The sequence below is a fragment of the Aphelocoma coerulescens genome, chromosome 1A (genome assembly GCF_041296385.1).
Source record: "Aphelocoma coerulescens isolate FSJ_1873_10779 chromosome 1A, UR_Acoe_1.0, whole genome shotgun sequence".
In the NCBI taxonomy this organism is placed as follows: Eukaryota; Metazoa; Chordata; class Aves; order Passeriformes; family Corvidae; genus Aphelocoma; species Aphelocoma coerulescens.
In genome coordinates this window covers 52,331,980-52,352,312 of record NC_091014.1, presented here as the reverse complement: position 1 = coordinate 52,352,312, position 20,333 = coordinate 52,331,980, and the positions used below count along the sequence as shown (strand labels likewise).

The 20,333-nt window shown below is 49.1% G+C and overlaps 1 protein-coding gene across 1 annotated transcript; it reads right to left on the bottom strand.

The window, feature by feature from the left end:
• Positions 1-10,770: 10,770 nt before the first annotated feature.
• Positions 10,771-19,781, bottom strand: CENPM (centromere protein M). Its single transcript, XM_069002642.1, has 6 exons — positions 19,667-19,781; positions 19,354-19,433; positions 16,682-16,780; positions 15,566-15,645; positions 14,440-14,531; positions 10,771-13,710 (listed from the first exon to the last, which is right to left on the bottom strand). The coding sequence occupies exons 1-6, from the start codon at positions 19,721-19,723 to the stop codon at positions 13,585-13,587; spliced, it is 534 nt and encodes a 177-aa protein (XP_068858743.1). The 5' UTR covers positions 19,724-19,781; the 3' UTR covers positions 10,771-13,584.
• Between the last annotated feature and the right edge of the window lie 552 nt (positions 19,782-20,333).

Sequence of the window (20,333 nt, the reverse complement as noted above, 5' to 3'; positions counted from 1 at the left end):
GGCGTAGCAGTGCTGGGACCGCTGGAGTGTGAAATCGCAGCGCCCTGGGCCCCGTGGCAGAGGGAGATACAGTCTGTCAAGCTGCGTCGTCTCCCTTGGGGCTCACACTCTGCTGTGCGTGGCCTGGGGCGGATCTTCACCAGGGAGGAGGAGAGCAAGCAACCAAGCCCTACCCCTGCCTGCCTTTGCAATGTGCCCTCGAGCTACCCCTCTCCTCCAAAATATGCTCCTGAAATCCCCGCAGCCCCTTGTGTGCCTCAGCCACACAGCACCTCATACCCAGTGGTATTGTGTCCCAGGCTGACCTTCTTGATCCTCACTCTTCCCCTGCCCACCTGCATGCTGCCCCCAGCCCAGGCATGTCCTCCAGCCTGCACCCTCCCTTGCTCATAGTGAAAAGCCTCCTTGGCCTCCACCAGTGTCTACAGGAGACTTTCCTATGCACAGATCTTTACAAGACTCCATCCCAGGACCACAGATCTGCAGATGAAATCTGCAGATTTCATCCACAGATTTCTGCGTTTTTGGATTGGAAACGCAGAAAAGGACCAGAGGAGAAAAGAGTGAAAGGGCACTGATATTTTCCCTTTTAAAAGCTTCCACTGCCCCCAGGCCACATCCTGCCAGTGACTGCTCTGCAACCAGGCCAACTGCTGTATGTTCTCCACCTCTACTGATGGTGGTTTCCATCACCTTGCTCTCTCCATCCTCTCCATCACAGACCTAGACCCATGGCTCCTCAGCACCATGTCGCATTCTCCAGGGTTCAGATCTGGTTCTGCTCAGTAAATGTGCAGGGCATGGGCAAAGCAGGTCACACTGAGCAAGCCTGGTCCCCAAACCATTGGAAGGGACTAAAAAAACCCTTTAATAGTCTTAGGTGTTCCTGAGCAGGAGCAGGAAAAATGTTCCACCATCAATACCCACATGTCAAAGCTTGATGCTTGAGACCTGAAGAGACGGATTTCTGTGATGTAGGTGGATGTCTTCCATTCCTACTGGCCAAAAGTCACATCCTCTTTTTCTTCACTCCATAAGAAAGAAAGGGGCCAGCCACAGTTGTTGGCTGGCTCTCAGTTGAGGGAAGCAACCCTAGTGACCTGCCCTACCCAGGAGATCCCTAATAGGGCTTTACTGATGGAGTCATGTCCTTCCAGTGGCTACAGCATGTGGATTCTTTCTAATGAGGCCTCTGCTGCCCACTGTCCTGGACCAAGCCTGGGAGGGGAGGAAGAAAAAATCAAAAGGGTGCTCTGTCTCAAGGTGACAGATCTCTGGGCAGCTGAGATCCTCTGAGACAGGCCTGAGGACTTGGTCCCTGAATGTGCCTGCTCCTCTCCAGTGACTGCTGTGCAATCTGAGCCCACAGCCTCCACATCCCACCCTCTGAAGCCCTGAGTGGGATGCAGTCACCAGCTCCCCATGCTAGATCTCAGCCCAAGTGCAGTTCTTCTGTGCCCCATGCCCAGCAGGGGAGGAGCTGCCCTACAGCACATCTCCCTCCCTGCCAGCAGCATTCCCAGAGGGTAGTTTGCATCATAGCAGTGCCAAAGCAGCCTCAACACAGTCTCAGCCCCACCTTAGGCGCTGCAGGGCTCCAGGCACACCTAAGTCCCAGCTAAAAACCAGTCACTGCCCACCCAGTTCCACACCTGCCATGATTTCACTTCCCCTTCCAGCCAGTGTGCCCAGATGCTTGCTCCCTCACCCCTGTACCATGCCAGCAGGAATGGCTGCCAGAGGGCTGTGGGCTGCACTGAGGAGCTGTGAGAGCCCGGCCGTCATTCTTGTTCTTGTGGCTCCATTATTCTTACTCCATCTTAGTCAAAATAAAACTCCCCAATCGAGTGGGGTCATGCCAAGCACTTCCCTGTCTCAGTGCAGCCCTGAGCCACAAACGGCACAGCCACCTCGGCACCCTCTGCCTCGATGCTTGCCCTGAGCAGGCTGTGCTCGCCCCTGCTCGTACCTGCTAGGGGAATTGGGCCAAACAGTAGGACATCCCTCCATATCCCACTTTAGCTGACCCTCTGCCTCTTGCACACCCCAGATGGGGACCGGGGCTGGGGTGCAGGCATAGGAGTCAAAGAGACAAGTGTCCGGCAGCAGGGCAGCAGAAGCAGCTCCAGGGGATGGAAAGCTGTGATGCAGTGCCATGACCCACAGCAGGGAGAAAAATAAAAGCCAAGGCTCACTCCAGTCTGCATCTGAGCGCCAAATAGAGAGACCAGGCAAGGAGAGGGAACCTGGAATCCTCACTGTCCCCAGTAGGCAGCTCTCAGAAGTGCAAGTGCAGGGTCTAGGGCTGAGAAAATACATTGTCTTAAGGGCTGGTGGGACTGAAGACATGCATGTAGGCAGAGGATCCCCATAAAACATCCAGTGCTCTGTCAGGATACCTGTCCCCAAACCACCTCCCTGCTCTAAAGGCTTTGCTGTTCCTCTTGCCCTGGGGTGTTTCCACCGGCTTGTCTCCTTTTCCCAAAGGGGTATGCTCCTCCATCATTCCTGTTTTTCTCTCCTCTCAAATTCCCCCACTGTACTTCCCCCATGTCGATCATCTCTCAGTGACCCCCAGTCCCTGTTTCTGTGGGTCCCACCATAGGACTGTCACCCTGGCCCTCTTCCTGTCTCTCCTTCCTGCTTGGCTTAAAGTGTGGGGTGGGAAATGGTTCCCAGCATCTGCTGTACCACACTTAAAGATTAACACTGTGAGCCCTCCAGTCAAATATGCACACTGGGGAAAGCCCAAACCAAGTAACTTACACATTGCTTTCACCATGGAGGGCGAGATTTACATTAAAGCTCAGGGGCTGACAGCTCCCATTTCAGCACATGGAAAGAAAACTTGAAGTTTCAAATTCATGGTGGGGAGCCCAGGGATGGCAGCTGTCATGCCCTCTTGTAAATAAAGTTCTCCCAGGTCCTGTTACATGGAAGGATGTTGCAGCCTCATTGCTGCCACTGACCTTAACCTATTCCCCCCCATTTTCTCAGCCCTCGTTATCACGTTCTACCGGTCTTCCCTGTCCACTTCCCAGCTTGTCTGCCTCCTCCTGGGCCAGGAAGGTATGTTTGGATTTACACATGGTAATGCTTACTCAAGGAGAAAACCAGTGCTGACTACCCCAGGAGCACTCACACGTGGGCCTGCTCACGAGCACGGCCCAGGTTCTGGGCATCAGCTGTCCCCCTTTTCATCTCCCCCATCTTTGCCTCCCCTATCCTTCATAACTGTGATCATTTTTGGAATAGCAAAAGTTAAAGCTTGGTAAGTAGTCTGAGCTGTTTGCATCTCAGAGCTGAATACGCTTGATAATCGCACAAATGCATAATTAAAGAGCAGAAAAAATGACTCACTGGATAAGGAAATGCGCTTTTCTTATCTCCTCTGCAGAGAAATGAAAGCCCCAGGAGCCTGGGTCTCTGGCTAAGTCCTTTTATTAAACAAATAAACCAGAAAAGATATCAAATGAGCGATTTAAGAATTATGTCTTCATCCAGAGTCAGACAGCTCAATTTCCAGTGCCATTTGCTCCCATCCCACACCTGGAGGGATGGCTTTGGCTGAGGTCAGCTCAGATCAGATCAGCTGAGATCCCTGGGATGCCTGTGGTGGACAGGCAGTGCTGGTGTTCCAGGAGCGTGGAGGGATTGCAGCGGCCTGCGAGGGCTCGTGCACACATGAGTGACTGAACTTGTGTGAGCGGTTCCTCTGGTGTCAGGGGTAGGTGAAGTGACTCACGCACGCACTTGCAAAACCGTGTGTAGCAGAAAATATCCCCCGAAAGTTCACCTTGTGCTCGTGCACACCGGAAACCCAAAGGCTTGTTGAGCAGAGAAGCTGTGAGGTGTTTACTGAGCAGACCTAGTTACCTCAGGACAAACCTCTGACAGGATGCACCCCATGCCTCGGGAACATCTCGGCACAGCCTGACATCTGCCCCACATTCAGATGGTGCCACTAGAATGCTTTGGTTGGAGCCAACCCCCAAAGCCCTTTTGGCACCTCATCCCAGCACGCCTTCCCAACACCCCTGTGTGGGCTGGTGGGAAACATTCCCAAAAAGTACCACTATGGCTATTAGGAGCACGTTTCCCAGAGCTCCAGCATAAACCTCTTCCTCGGAATCCATTGGGACCCTTCTTAAAGCCAGGTGGGCTTAGGGACAAAATCTGGGGAGATTTTAGGAATAATACGAGAAACCAAAGGTTTCAAGAGATTCACAGTCACTCTAAACCCCAGATCCCTCTGTAGGTACTCTGCTTCCTATCAAGGGGGTTTGTGACACTGCTCGGCCACCTGCATGGGGTGTTTGGTGTGGGGCAGTGCCCCACCCTGCTGAATGTAATTTGGCTCCTTGCTCCTTGACTATGTGTCCCTGGAGCTGTGCTTGTCCTGAAGGCTAAAGAAAAATGGGCAGGTGTCCTTGGCTCCCTCTGCAAGGGGCCTTGGACTGCTGCAGGGATAATGCTGAACACCCAAATTAGGCTTCTCAGTAGGCTGCCTGTTGAAGAACCATCCGGGGTTACAAAGCAGTGGGTCAATACTTCCTGAGCTCAAACTCCCTCTGCTCATTCCCACTCCCAGACTCACAGAGCCCAAGAGGGACACAGCAGCACAGAGGATATGGGGAAAGCCTTCCTTGCCTGATCCAGCCCGGGAGGAGCTGAGCCCTTGATCTCCCCTGGTGGGTAGGAGAGGTGTTTCCAGCCGGTGTGCTGGCTGCTCCTGCTGCTCTGCAGAGTATGGGGAAGGGACTCAGCAAGGCTTGGGTCCCTGGCACTTCTCTGGCTCTTGAAAGCCCCTCTCCCATCATGAGCAACACAGCATTAGCTGAGCCTGGCTCTTCTGCCTGGATGTGAACAAACAGTACACAAACTCCCTGCCCACTCTGCCTGCAGCAGCGATGCTGCCCCCACCCCCATCCTGAGGAGAAGTGGGATCTTATCCTGCCTCCCTTGGGCAACTGGGGGAGGGGGGGCAAGTGTCCCCCTAGTTTTGCCTGTGGCTGTTCATAGGGAGTGTTCACGTGCCGTGACAGGGCCAGGCAGCACCTCCAGCACTGAAACAGAAACCAGTGGCTGAGAGTGATGTGCTGCCCCAGGAAAAACCTCTGAACAGGTGGGTTCAGCCAGATCAGGCATTGCTTACACCGGGGTGAAAATATCCCCAGTACTCACAGTGGGAAGCCCCACTACTGCACTCTCAAGGCATGAATCTCCAGCAGATGACTCCAGAGCCAAAAATCAAAGTCACACTTGCCCCAGTATCTCTGTAACCTTCTCCAGCTTCCTACGGACCGTTAGGTACCAGCCTGGTGTGAAAAGGCCAGAGTGATTTCACTTGCACAGGCTTGAGTGCAGAATATTGTTATGAATTTCCATGAGTGTATTAAGGATGCGATGTTAGGATTTGGCCTGTGCACCTCCTCTCCTGGCTGGCATCTGGGCTCAATGCCTTGGCCATCCTGCCAAAGCCCAGAGAAGAAACAGGAATGCAACACACAGAGTAGGGAAGGAGATAAAGGGGAAGATGAGGAGTTGCTGCAGCTGCAGAGCTGAGGAGGTGGAGAGTGACTGCCAGCAGCCCTGTGCCATATTCACCACCCCTGTGGATGAACTCCAAGGAGCCTGTGGGCAATGTCCATTGATTCCCTTTCAAGGGGAGAGCCCTCTCCACAGCTCGCAGGGGTTCCCTCTGTAACAGCCACACCAACTTCTGAGCCTTTGGGGCCTCAAAGGCTCTAGCTGGAAGAAGGATGAGTTGCTTTGGCACAGGCTGTCACAAGAAGGGAGATGCTGTGGGGAGCAAAGAGTTCTGCCAAGGTAGGCGGATATAATCCCCCCTCCCAAGAGCCCCTCCCCATTTCCTATCTCAGTGTAAGCACCTATATGGGAGGTGTTGCCTGCATTTTGCCACAGTCCACAGGGAAGGCTGCTTGTCTATCCCCATGGAAGATCTCCTGGCCAGCACAGGTCCCTTTCCCTTCCACACTGCACCCCCAGCACTGCAGAGGGCTGGACCACCAGAGGATGCAGGCAGGCTTCCGAGGGGCTGTGCAGCAATGTAGCATTTCCCATCACCCAACCTAAAAATGCACATTAGAGACTGAGGGCAGGAATAGCTTTCTACCCCCTAATAATCTTGTCTCTAAGCTAGATAACTAGGACTGCAAATCCCTGGTGATAATCACAGCCACCATGCCTGCAAGCTCTCCCCCAGACCATTCATCTGGCTTGATGATGCTTTAAAGAGACATCTAATGAGGATAATCTGATTCAAATCCCCTCCCGCTTTTGGGCAGCAGAGCAATTCAGGCCCCCTCAAACTCCTTCTTCCTCCATGACTCTCTTTATTTCCCCTTCTTATATGAATCACTGTGGGGTTTCCTTTGCTTTTTGCATTACTATTTTAAATCTTTGATATGACCCCTGCAATCAAGATTCAGTCCCTTTAGAACCTAGTTAGCATGAAATCAGACTCAGTTTTACTCATAGCCTTATAATAGGATGCTGGCCGCTGCTTCAGCTCTCACTTTGGGTGAAGGGAACATTGCAGCCTGCTTAAAAAATTCCCTCTTTACCTGATTCAATCAGAACCACTTACAGGAGATACACACACACATTTCAAGCTTGGCAAGAGAGTCAAGCTTTGGGAAGTGGGGAAGATCTCAATCACACTCAGCTTTCAGTGCAGAGCAGATGGCGAACATTCCGACTATATAATTTATAGCACAACATCACTATGTATTAGTCCCATACAGTGCCTGAGCTCAGCCAAACCACAGCTCATGCACACTCAGGGGGGATTCTCACAGGTGAAGCTCCACATGCAACCTGGGTAAGCCCCAGGTTTTAAAGAAAGCACACACTCCATGTTTCATCTCCTTTATAACACAGAGCAGAAGATGCAGTGCAGCAACCCTCGTCCCAGAGGGTTTCCCTCTTCCCCCCTGGACTGGGCAAACACTTCCCAGCCTGCAAACTTGTGTTTGAAGTAGGTCTGTATTACACAACATCTGCGTGCAAGCAGCTCCCCTTCCCTTCTCTGTGAGCAGCTCATGCAGCAGAATGATGGATGCCAAGGCAGCCCAAGGCCAGGTGTTGGGGTTAGTTTGCACTTCTTCAGGGTTGCCATACCATGCTGGCACAGCCTGGCATGCAGCATGCTGGGGGTCACAATGCCCACCACCCAAGAGGGACATGCACCACCACCAACAGCTCAATTTCAGCAGTGCCTAAGCTTCCCTGCCATGCCTTTCACCCAGACACATACACAGGGGTGCAGTGAAGGACCTGTAGGTCAGGAGGCAGAGTTGCTCAGGATGGCCAATTTGGGTTGTAATGAAGAGATAAGGTAAAAAGGCAACATCAGGTAGTAAAAACACTCCCTCCAGAGCAAGGTGATGGCAGCTCCAGCCTTGTCTCTAAGGTTGCAGAGTTTTCAAACCCCTGCAAGTCCTGGAGATAAATGTGCAAGATCAAGCCTTTACAGGTACCTGGTGTGCAGGCACAGAGTGACACTGTGCTATCCCAGGGCTTCCCCAGCTCCAATGCCTTTGATCCTCTGCTGTTCAGCATAACAGCACGAGGCACTGAGTCACCCCTCAGTCCCACAGGGGAATGAGGATTAATTAGTTGATTCTGGCACGTGTCTTCTTTAAAGAGAGATGCTCCACCACCACATGAGCCAGAGGTTGTTACTGAGCTGAGGCAAATGCAGCCCTGGCTTCACATCTGTGATCTCTGGAAGAGCCAGAAAAACAAACAGCAGTGGAGGAAAAAAAATTGAATGTTCACACCGGGGTGATGCCAATGCTGCTGTCAAAACTAGGAGAGTGGCCAGCACAGAGGTTCAGGAGAGCTTTGAGCTGACCAGTGCAGACAATGATAGTGCCTCAAGGACTGCCAGCTCTCAACAAGCACCCAAGTGTTTCAACAATTGGAGCACAGGGCTGGAGCAAAGCAGGCCCAGTTGCAGCATGGCACTGTCACCTTGTCACTGCATGGTGAGCACATAGCGGGACTGGAGAGCTTTCATGGGAAGATAGAAACACAGTACTCAATAGTGACAGAAAATGGGGAAAGCCTCCTTAGCTTGTTGAATGCTAGCTGGGCTTCTTAGGTTTTTCCAGCATGCCTGAGCACAGGTGCTTCAGCTGGCCCTGGTGATGCCATGAAGATTTTTTGCCTTTTTTTTTATACCCGTTATACCTTTTTACAAGTTCTGTATTCTTTTTGCCTACATTCTTGAACTTGTTTGTTAAGCTAGGAGACGAAACATTTTAGAAGCTTTGTAGTTAGGGGTTAGTGTGCCCCAGATCCCAAGGTCCTCTCCAGAACATATTCCATAAACTAAGATAGAACCATCCAGGGGAAGGTTCCTTGGGGAGGCGGAGGCTCCTTCAAGCCTCTCATTGGGGAATTTTTGATAGGTATGCTAATTAGCAAGACCTATAATGTTATACCAGATCTTTTGGGGGTGTGCATTGAGGTGTGCATTTCGGTGCATTCCACCTGGACGTAGTGCACCTAAGGATCCTTAAAATAAATACCAAGGTAAAATCCCTTTTTCCCTTCTAACCATGTTTGACTCTTGATTTTAAGAGACCAAGAAAAGGCATCACTGGCACAGCTTGTAGTGCCGAGAGGGCGTTGGGATCCAGAGGCTAGAGCAGACCCTGCACACCAGGGCCATGTTTCCCAAGGGGAGGTGTTCTCTCTCATTGTTTTTGTCCTTGCCCTACCTCGGTGCTCCTTCCCGTGACGCACAGAGCCCTCGGGGCTCTCGTACCCAGCCCGCAGCTGCACCTGGGCCGGCGGCGAGGAGGCTGCCTGCACTTATGTAAAACATGGGCTCTCTGTCACACCCCGCTGACTTCCCTCGGCAAAGGAGGCAGCGCGGCGGGGCACACGGGCACGGCCTCTTTCCTGGCTCCTCTCAAAATGCCCCAGCACACGGTAAGCTCCAGGGGGATGAGGGATGTGACATCGCAGCACGTGGCAGCTCTTGCAGAAGGAGCCTGTGGCAAAGGAAACGTGGCCCAGCACGGGCCGGGAGCCCATGCTACTCAGCTGCCAAGGAGTCTGAGCAAGTCACGTCACTCCAGAGTCCCCTGTGCCCGACCTCTCTCTCGCACCGGTTCTTCACAGCCAAGACAGCCCCTCCTGCACAGAGCTGACCCGAGGGGATGCCTTCCTGCCTAGTATGGCCGTGCTGTATTAATATTTAACAGTGAGGAACAGATCCAGAGCCTTTGATTTCCCCACTGGCCAATTCAAGGATAATTGAACTGTGCAGGGAATTTCAGCATTTCAGAGGGTGGTTTCGTTCCAGTTCACACCAAAACCTAACCATGCCGCAAAGCCTTATGAGAAGGATTGCAGCCCAGTTTCGAGCAGCCTCCCTGCAGTGGAGTCAGGCATGTAAGCAGCACAAAACCAGCTCATCTCAGCCGGCAGGTCCCACCAAACCCTCCCCCAAAGAACTTAGGTAAAAGTCAAATTCTGCTAAGGGGGAAAAAATGGTTTCTTCTCAATGTTTCCACTCAGCTCCAGATTTGTGACCCCAAAGTAAGGTAAATTTGCCCTTGTTACACCCCCCACCCCCAGTGGGGGCAGCTCCTGCTGTAGAGGCAGAGCAAGTGAGGCACAGTGGATTTTCAAACACGTGCCCAGGGTCATGAAAGAAATCAGCCACAGAGGTGAAACGAATCCAGTGTTTCTGGCTCCTGCCTCTGGACTGTGCCAGCTATTGCTTTCTCTTGCATATAAATCACTTTTCCCCACCAGTGACGGACAGCTGGCCACTGAATGGAAAGTGGCAGTTGTTCAGCAGCCCACAGCAACCCTGCACACCAGCTTAGGGTGGGAAGTGGAGAACATTCAGAGTGCAGAGGAGACTGCCAGAGGATCTGGGCCAGCTGAATGGAAAGAGAGCATCTGGAAACCAGCCAGTGCTCCTGCAAAATCAAGACAAGTTAAAAACCCCACAGGAGGAAGCCTCTCCCTTGCTTTTGGCAGCAGAGCAGAGCTGACCTCTGCCACAGCTCTGCCAGTCAGCTCCAGGCAGCAGAGCAGGAGTCCCTTCTTGTCCACCACTGCTGTGAACAGTGGTCGTGATGAGAGCAACCAAGCAGCTCTTACAGCTTGACCACAGCTGCTAAGCACCACTACTGACCTAAGCCAGCCGCTCCCTTCAAACTACAGGTCTTGGCAAGCAAAGACGTCCAGTTTTAACCATTCCCCAAAGCAAATATTAGAGGTGGCCTTGAACCCAAACCTCTACCACCAGTTTCAAGGTTTGGAAGGGACCAATATAGCCCCAAGGCTGGATTTATCTCTGATCTTTGTTCCAGGAACAGGGAGATCTTTTACCATGTGTGCCATATCAGTACATAGACTTTCTCTCCCACTGGTACAGACTGAGCATATCATGTTTTATCATGCTTAAAAGTTGGTCTGATTTAACTGCTGGTGCAGCAGAGTCAGTCTTAGAAAACCTGGCACAGCAGAAAGCTGTAATCCCACCAGGTAATGCCAACCAAGCCAATTTGTGCCAAAATCTCTCACAGATCACCTCTGTGAGTTGTTCGGCTAGCAGGCTGAGAATGCAAAATCTTCTTCAAGGGACTGGATTGAAAATGAAATCCTGTGGGTCAACCTGCCATAGCAGAAGAGACCATATTATAACCTCATTTACTTCCATCCCCCAAAAAAGTACTGTGAGACCAAAACTTACACCAGTGCAACTGGTATGAGCTCTTCTATACTAATTAAACCACATTTATACAACTTTTGCTGACATAACTGACAAACAGAAACACATCCACAAACTGAAACAGTCAAACCAGCAATGCTCACAGGTACTTCCACCACAGAGAGGGGGATTTCTCTTTGAAAATCTCCACAGGGATAGGGAACTGAGGCAAGAGAGAAAAAGAGAAAGCAAGTAACTCCAAAATGTTTCTGTTCATTTAGATTTCAGTCAGCTTGGCAAGCTCTTTCGTGATGTTTGAACACAACTGAACCTGAGTCACTAGCCTTAATTCGGCTTCAGGTCTTCCATGCCTCTGATCCCAATCCAAGTACTACTTTCACAAGACCTCTATTGAACATTAGCCCTGGCTACTCCATCCAGATGAAAGATATCCTCAGCTGCCTTGTCCTCCGGTAGTAAGGGCAGTGTTATGGCCTGTCTAAACTAATAGCTGACAGCTCTGAGAGGTATTTACGTAGTTGAAGATGTAGCTTTAGATGTGTCCCAACTACTTTGGGTAGTAAAACATGATGGACCTGAGACAGAGTGTCATATTCTTAGATACGCTCCACTTCCCCTGCCAGTTCTAGTAAATACTTTCTCCTAAGAGTAAGAAAAATATTTGCCCCAAGGTGAAGCAAGATGCTGCTCTTAAGGAACTAGATTTTATTTCGTACCAGCTGAGATTCAGCCACCTGTAGGAAAAAACAGCATCTTTCTTCTTTGAAAGCAGAAGGGAAGAAATACTACATCCAAAACATAACAGTGGAAAAAAACCCTGCTTGAAGGTGCAGGAATGGACAGTAGCACATGTGGGTTACTCCAAAGCATTCTGGGTGGACCAAAAAAAAATTTCATTTTCTCTACTTAAAAAGCACAGTGAATTTACTCTTGAGGCCAAAGGGATTTTACCTGAGTCCAATAGTTATTAGAGCCAAGTGGAGAGCAACCTAGGAGATGGAAAAATCTCCTTAGCTTACAGCAGTTGCAGAGGACACAAAACAGTGGCTCATTTTATGCCACTTCCCTTCCTTTCCTCCCACAGACTGCACCTGCACATCGAGAGCAAATCGAAACCAGCCTATTCTAAACCATGGTCTCCTTTATTTTGAGGGACTCAAAGCAAGGGCAAGGCTGAGACAGCATAACCAACACAAAAACTTGTTTCTCAGCATGATTGCCCCTCTCTGGTGGCCAACTCCTGGTTAGTACCTTCAGGATCACAAAGCTAGCTGAAAGTAGGGCATGCCCATTAAGCTTCCAATCCTCCTTACACAGCCACGACAGTTTGCACATGTCTTTCTCCTTTGGGTTTTAGCCAGAGTCCAGCCCTTTTGGGCATCATAACACAGCTGAATGGTTTAGTTCCTTTTGTTTCAGCTGACAAACACCCTATCCCTCCCCCACCAGCAACAATACAACTGGAGCTGGGATTTGTGTGTCCTCTGAGCAAGGATACAGGCTTTGTGCCTTGCTGAGCTGTCTTTGCAAGGACTGCCAACACTCACAGCTGATTAAGCCTGCAGTGCTGCTTTCTGCTTTTCCTGCTCACAGACAGATGTCAGAAACAAGCTAAACGAAACAGTGCACACAGCTAGAGCTCTGCACTTAGGAACATTAAAGCAGACTATTAGGGATTAAATAAATTAAACCAGAGGGGAGCTTAACACATTCTCTCTAGGCTTCCAACCTGGCATGCAATTTTGGGTAAGAAATATCTCAGCGTTTCAAAAAGCACTGTATTCTGGCAGGTGGCTCAACTCAATGAATAGAAAGGGCTGTATTTGAAAAGCTTCTGCCACCACCACGTGGTTGAAGCCACGAGTGCAGCACAACAACTAACTGGGAGTTTGAGCTGCCAGCAAGGACCAGCCTGGCTGCCAGGACAAGGTGGGGCAAGTGTTTGCAGGTTTTAGAGCCCATGCCACATACCTAATAAAGAGCATACAACTATTACATATTATTTATTTTATTAAATTAGAACTCTCAAACCCTAGTTCCTTGCAGCAACCACAAGGCACAACCTACTGCTGGTCAGAACCTGTTAGTAAAGGGATTATACACAGCATATGCCAAACCTGCAGAGACAACCTGTTTTCTATGTGCTGCTGTGGTCTGCTCTGCTGGGTTTCACCTCTGGTCAGCCCTAGAGGCTGGGTTACTGGGGCTGTTGTGGGCTTGATGGGTGGAGTCCTTTTCTTCAAAGATCTAAAAGAAAGCTAAAGTGCTAGATTGAGTATCTTCTTTAGTCCCTTCCTTTCCAGTTAGGCACCAGGCATGGAAATAGTGAGTCCTTTGCTGGGCAGATGCTCACACAGCTGGATCATTAACTGTCAAGTGCAGTCTATCTAGAAGCAGCATGACAGCCTTCCTTTCCCATTCTTCTCTTGGTGGACAGACAAAACCTGGCAGCAAGGTTTCATATTAGACTAAGGTGCTGCATCTCAACTGAAGGAAAGCAGGAGCCTGCTGCCTCTTCTCTGGTACTTTGGAGATAGTAGCCTGTTCTTCTAATATTCTCTCAGAAAAATATGTAGCTCCTGGCCACTGGCCAAGTAGAAAAAACTCAAACTCGATCATGAAGTGGGATTCAGATGTAATAATGGATAGGAATCCCCAATTCAAAGTGCCCTTTCCTATCTGTTATCGACTGAATAGGAATCAAACTTTTCTTGAGAGGTAAGCAACTAGGAACAGTTCTGAATGAGTGGTCATGACAAGTCACGTAAAAAAAGCTTCCCAATGTGATGCCAACTGCAGCAGCTTGAATGCCTGAAGTGAAAAAAACCTGGTGAATGTGGCTGAAGTATCACAATGAGAAGCTAATCATCATCACAGCTCCTCATCAGTGAGACAAAGGACAAGGCAGAAACTCCCGGTATTTGACCAGCACAGATCTGTAACATTCGGAGAAGTCGTTGAGCAGTAGCAACTCGAATCTCTTCCAACTGGAAACAAAATGGAGAAATTATTTAATCAATAGAAAAGAAGAAAAGCAATGCTAAGCTTTGATAAAAGAAAGAACCAGAGCAGGCATCAAGTGACTAGCTACAGAAAACCCCAAACAGGCCCATTTACTTCCCTAATGTTAAAAAAGGTACAGCGTTGCCAGCTGGAAGCCCTGAAGGGCTTGCCAAACACACGGATTCTACCTGCTGGTAGGGAAGCAGTCTCTGAGGATGCAGTGATGAGTACACAGATAAGTGAAGTGTGCTACTGCTGAATGCCAAACTCTCCTTCCAGCTTTTCTGACCAAGCAGGTAATTGGAAAGAGTGGCATATCAGAGGGTCTGTGAAGCCACAAAGTTTAGCTGACACGAAACATTACATGGGCAAGGGAGTCACATGGCAAGTAACAGCTCAGGGGCTCGAAGGAAGAGAAAGTGCAGCAAGGAACAAGTGTACCAAGGCTCTGCATATCAGAGATGTTTTTTGTCAGCTTAAGCTTGGCTTCATGAGGTTTTGAAGTAGCACAGGAAGGAGCAGGTTACTAGAAGACTCATTTTAAGGATGACCAGACTCCCATATCTCTATGGTTCTTGTAGACAGAGTCTGGTCTCTGATAGTTATGAAACTCAGTAGCATATGTATTTATTGTTACATATATAATGACATTTCTAAGGATCATAGAGCAGTGGAATTCAGAAATCCCTTGAGATGTCAAAGAAGCACCTTACCTCCAGCTCACAGAAGATCATAGGACTGCAGTAAGTTTCCCCTAATTTACAGACAGCACTGGTCTCAACGCTGCAAGCATTCACCCTGCCAACTAAAAAAAAGTTTTCCCACATTACAAGCCCCATAACAGCAATCAGTGAAGAAAAGTAGGAAATTCCACATCCACAAAGTGATCCAGAGCTAATTTTGAGAGCATAAAAGAAGATAAGGCAACAGGGAGCAGTACAAACAGAATGGTACAAGATTTGAAATGGAATTAGCACAGAAGTCTTTCATAATACTAACAGGAGGAACAGTATTACCACATCACTCTTCATGTAACATTAACATCGTGCATAAGCAATCAGCACACCATCAGCAGGGGCAGAGTCTTCCATTCACTTACCAAAAATCCTCCTGGCTCATATGGTATCACAGAGTGGTCTGGTCTCCAAGGAATTCACTTCATCAAGAGAGCCATAGCATAAGACAATGCTAAGACTCCTTGTCTACCTCAGAATTAGGCTTCCCGACCCCCAAACTCCAGGGACACAGCACCTATGTTCCAACACCGAGCAGTACAGTCTGGCCCCTCCAGTTCCTCAGAGCTGAAGCAGGGAGGGTACACAGGAAAGCACTGGCAGACAGAAGGATTAGAGGCACAACAGGGCCGGACAACACACAGCAGGGATACCAATTTTGTACTAAAACTATACTTCATAGTTTTGTAGCTCATCCATTTAATTAACTTTATTACCACAGTATCATATGCTTCTCACTGCTCATTAAGATTATCATTAAGACAGATCTGCAAGAGCAGAAAGAACAGACTTCTAGGGTGCCACACACAAAAAAAAAAAAAAAAAACATTAAAAAAATCAATAACACAAATCATATTCAGAGATTAGGGACAGAGAAGAGAGTGACCGGCAAAAACAAAAAGGAGAGAGCAAGCGAGCATGAGAGAACCGTGTTTTATCTAGGAAAACAATAAAAAAAGCAGAGGAGTTCAGAAATAATTCAAACAAAGTTTCAACAAAGCCACTGGTTTCCTTTAGTTTGTTTCAAGTTAAGTCAGCACCCTGTTTTAAGAAAACCAACAGCGAGTTGTGCTGCTTTAAGAGGAGGAAGAGGCGCCATACGTACCCCCAGTGACAAGAAAGCACACTTTCCCCAGGAAGAAGCTGGCATCCACATGAGCTAGGGAAGCTTCGACATTCTTCAAGCTGTCAGAAAAGTACAAACAAGCCAGTTGGACAGGAAGGTTAAATCAGTGCAGCATAAGGACAACAGGAATAATTTTCAGAAGCACAATTAGAAAACCAATGATGTTAACATCTGCTGATTTGTGAGCTCGCAGAGTTCTGCTTTATGCTAAAAGCATGACATCAGAGACCTCTGTAATACCCACAGCTGTTTAATAACCCATAACATATCCTTTCTACTCAAGACTCAACAGTTAGAGTTAGTTTGAACAGTGTCCTCCATGATTTACAGACACTAAGCATCTGAATTCATTAATATCCAATGAAACTTCAGCACCACTTTGGCTCTTTCAGGAAGCGCTTGCCCACACATTTCTGCAGCACCATCTGTGCTGTAAGTATGCAGCTGGGCCTGTCATTTTTGGTAAATGAGAGCCCAGGATCATCAGTCACAAGTTAAGTAAGTAATAAAATGCTGACTTCTGTGCCTTAGCAAGTCTTTACTTGTGGCCTGGGGAAACAAGTATAATTTCTACAACAACGAGCACAAGATGATAGAAGAGGGATCAATCCCTGCAGACTTTTCTCTTTTGCCTAGAGATATCCATAGTGTTGGTCCCACTTGACCAGGAGTATCAGCGAACTGAGGACACAGACACAGCAACTTGCTGGTTATTGGGCAGCACTGCCCAGTGCACATCAGACTTTTGCACATTACAGAACTTCACAGCACCACCAGCACTTCCATCTCATTCTACAGACAGCATCTTTCCAAAGCTCAGTTCATATCGTCACACATCCGGATCCAGAAATAAATTCTGCCTTCTCTGCTACGGCAACTTAGCGCACAACAGGCATGTTATTGGACAGAGCAGTTCAGTCCTAATCCACTGCTGGAGGCCAGAAAGCCACTGTATATATTACTGAGTTCTTCCACCACAGCAAGTCATGGGTTTGAAACCCACTGTTCAACAATTCCAATACAGTAAAAATGTAGATTTAGCCATCAAACCAAAAAGAATATTAGTCCCCCATCTCATCTTTTTGCCCTTTTTACCTGTATTTGCTCTTGATGTCAATCATAAACACAATCAGATCTATCCTGGGTCGAAGATGATCCCTCTCTGAAGGTAAAGGGAGGGATGTAGCAAGGTGACTGAAAGATAACAAAATTGCCAGTTTAACCAAATAGCTTGGCAAGACAGTATCCACTTACCCATAATCACATAACCATTGCAGTTTGCCATGTAGCAAGTTACCAGGAAGCCTGCTAATTACTAAATACGTGGGCACTGAAGAGACACTGTGATTGTTTAAGTGGTACTCTGATATCTCAGGCCCACTCACAGTTGCTGACAGCCACAATGGTAATTGCTAGACAAGGCTGGTTATAATGGGACACTTATTAGAGCATAACAAGGCCCACAGAAACATTTTCTCTGTGCAGATCTGTATGGCAAGTCATTTCATTTAATTGTTACAAAGAGTCCTTTCTAACAAAGTGAACCCCAATGCTTTACCGGCATATTTTGCTGCCAAGTTTCAGTTAAAATCAGTGTTCTTCTGTCACATTCCAGAGATACTGCTCACATAGGAGAGGCGACCTTTCCAGGTACAGAAAAACCTTAAACCACAGATTTGTCACTAGTACAGCTTTATAGATGAAGTTATAACTCAAAAAGAGCTTCTATTATATCATTACCCTCCTTTTTAACCCTTTCACTAAGTCAGGAGCTACCAGGTTAATTTAGGTGTCTTTCTACACAGTACCACCATTGCTAATAGAACTGTTGGAAGAAATACAAGGGTGGGGACCTTTTGTGTCTCTTCCCACTAAAAAAGCCAAACAACCACAACCAGCTAACAACAAAAAACAAACAAGCAAACCAACCAACCAAAAACTCAACAAAAAAAAGGTTTCAGCAGTAGATAACTGGATCTTCCACAGGGAAGAACATTATCAGCACCTCATTTTTGGAAGATCACCTTAATTTAAACTGGACAAACAAAAATCCCAGAAGTTCAGTCACTCTCACAGTCCACTTCCTCGCTGGAAGACAAGGAAGAAACACTGATTCTGATCTTCTTGAGGAATATTACTTCTAGCAATTCAGTCTCAAGGACTTAACAGTTTTCTCCAGCAGCCACAGACCATGGTACACATTCCCTTCTATTAATCCTATGTAGTTTGTAGTTTTGTTTACTAGTCTCCAAATAAAGGTGTTTTGTTTCTTACATTTAAGGAAGGTAGGGTTTAACAAAAACATTCTGAAACTAACACGAGAGATGAGCAAAGTGAGCTTGAAAGACACACTGCAACACAACCAAGCTTATTAATTTAAGGTGAAATTTAGGGAGACTCTTTGATGAAGGTATCAGATCTCATTGTCTGGGGGAAAGAAAAAAGCAACCCAAAAAAGCACTGCATTATTTGGAATTCTGCTATATTTAAACCAGCATGACTAGATGATGTCAGCAGCCTCCAGATATGCACTGCAGAAGCCTTCCCCCCCCCCCAGCAATAAGAGACAAAAAACCCCCAAGCCTTGTAATTCTTTGCCCAACAGCTGTACCTGACAGGTAGACCTGTCAGACAAGATACCATATTTCTTTGTAATGTGTATAATCCCAAAGTAATACAGTGGGGGAAAAACCCACTGACTTTGCTTTCCTAGCAATATTAACACAGGGATGTATCTTGCTCTGTAGCATGACCACACGATGCTGTGCCTCTGGGCAGTTACCCAGCTGTAGTACCAGCAGCCATCTAGTTATGGCACTCCACAGCTCAGCAGAGGCTGCAGGTTTCACGTAGAAAATTGGGTAATTCATTTACTATTAGTTAGCACAGACATCCAAGATGCCATAATCAGAGCAGTACAGTCACTCTAATTAGCCAGCAGAACATTAGCTCGGGTTGCTTTTACCGCATAGCCATGGATTACAGCAGCGAAATAACACAAACACCTTCTGAAGAGCTGACTAAACTCATTTGGTCTTGGCAAGAGAGCTGTCAAGGACATTTTATCATAAAAAGTTAGTTAATCAAGCTTTTAAGACAGGACATGTCATGCAGCTAAAGCTGAAATTCCAAGTGCATCTTAATAGCTTGAGGAGGAAAAGCACGTGTGCGCATACAAACCAGAAACCAGCGACAGAGAACATCAAAAGCAACGGACATCTTTTAGAAACACTTGTTCGGTTGCAAGTACTTGCAAGCATTGTACTTGTCCTATTTTGTCCAAGGATGTTTAATTTCTGTATGCGTCTGTCTCTCAGGTGGGGGGGAAAAAAATGTGTTGCTCTCATACCTTTCCAATTTGGTAATCAAACATCTGTGCAACATGCAAAAAGCAATGGTATGTGCATGGTGAACACAAACGTGGAAAAGCTCCCCTCTCCCCCGTTTCCAAGCATGCCCAAACGGCCTGCCCTGAAGACAGAGGGGTTTGCCCGCTGCAGATGCGGTCACATCTGGGCAGTGGTGCTCTCTAGCGTTCGCAAGAGCGAAGTCTCTCTCTGAACCGTGTGTTCTACAGCTCCGACTCCCGCCACGGGGATGGAACCAGCATTTTTAACCAATTTCGGTGCTTCAAGAATCCGAAGCAGAAGCTTTCCGTGAATTCGCGTCACAGCCGCTGTTCTGGTTTGCACCTCTTGGACCAGGTGGCAGCGGGCTCCGTACGGGCCCGGGGCCGCAGGCTGCGCATCCCGCTCCCCACCACTCACATGCTGATGCTGAAGTCCTTCTTCTCCTGGAGGATCGCCTCCGCCAGCTTCTGCTGGAGCGCCTCATCCGAGCCTACCAGCTGCGGGCAGAGGCGAGAGCGGGGTCAGCCGCAGCCCCCGCCCCGCCGGACATTTGCACACCGCGGCCGGACAGCCAATTCCCGGGCGGGGCGGGGCGGGGCGCGCAGGGCAGGGCCCGACGCGGCGGAGGGTACGGGACAGGCGGGCGCCGGCAGCGGGGCCGGGCCCAGGGAAAAGGAAGGAGAAGGGACGGCGGGGCCGGGCTCCGGAGCGGCGCCACCGCCGGACCTACCAGGAGGACGGCGGAGTTGAGCATCGGGAGCTTGTCTAAGGGCCGCAGCAGCGCCATCCCCGCGGAAGACAGCACCACCCGCCCGCCGGCCCGCCGGAATTCAAACGGCGGCCGCGCTCCGCCTTGCGCCGGCGTCGGGGGCGGGGCCTGCGGGGCGGGGCTGGCGGCGCGCGCGCGGTTCCCGGCGGGCGGCAGGGGGCGCTGCGGGCCGGCGGCGGTCGCTTCACGGGCTATCCCGGCCTGCGAGGGACTCACAGGGATCGTCGCGTCCAGCTCCTGGCCCTGCACGGGAGTCACACACCACGTGCCCCTGGAGCCCCAAGAGTCACACCATGTGCCTGACAGCGTCGTCCAAACGCCTCTTGAATTGTCAGGCTTGGTGCTGGTGCTGTTACCACTCCCCTGGGGAGCCTGTCGCAGTGCCTGACCACCCTCTGGGTGAAGAAACTTTTGCTAGTACTCAGTATAATATTTAGTATTCAACCTAAATCTCCCCTGACACAGCTTCAGGCCATTGCCACGGGTCCTTTCGCTGGCTGCCAGAGAGATCAGTGCCTGCCCCTCCGCTTTCCCTCACGAGGAAGTTGTGGCCTGCAGTGATGCAGGGGCACAGTGCGAGGGATCCCTCTGAGCATTCAGGTGCCACACTGCATGACAGACCACCAAG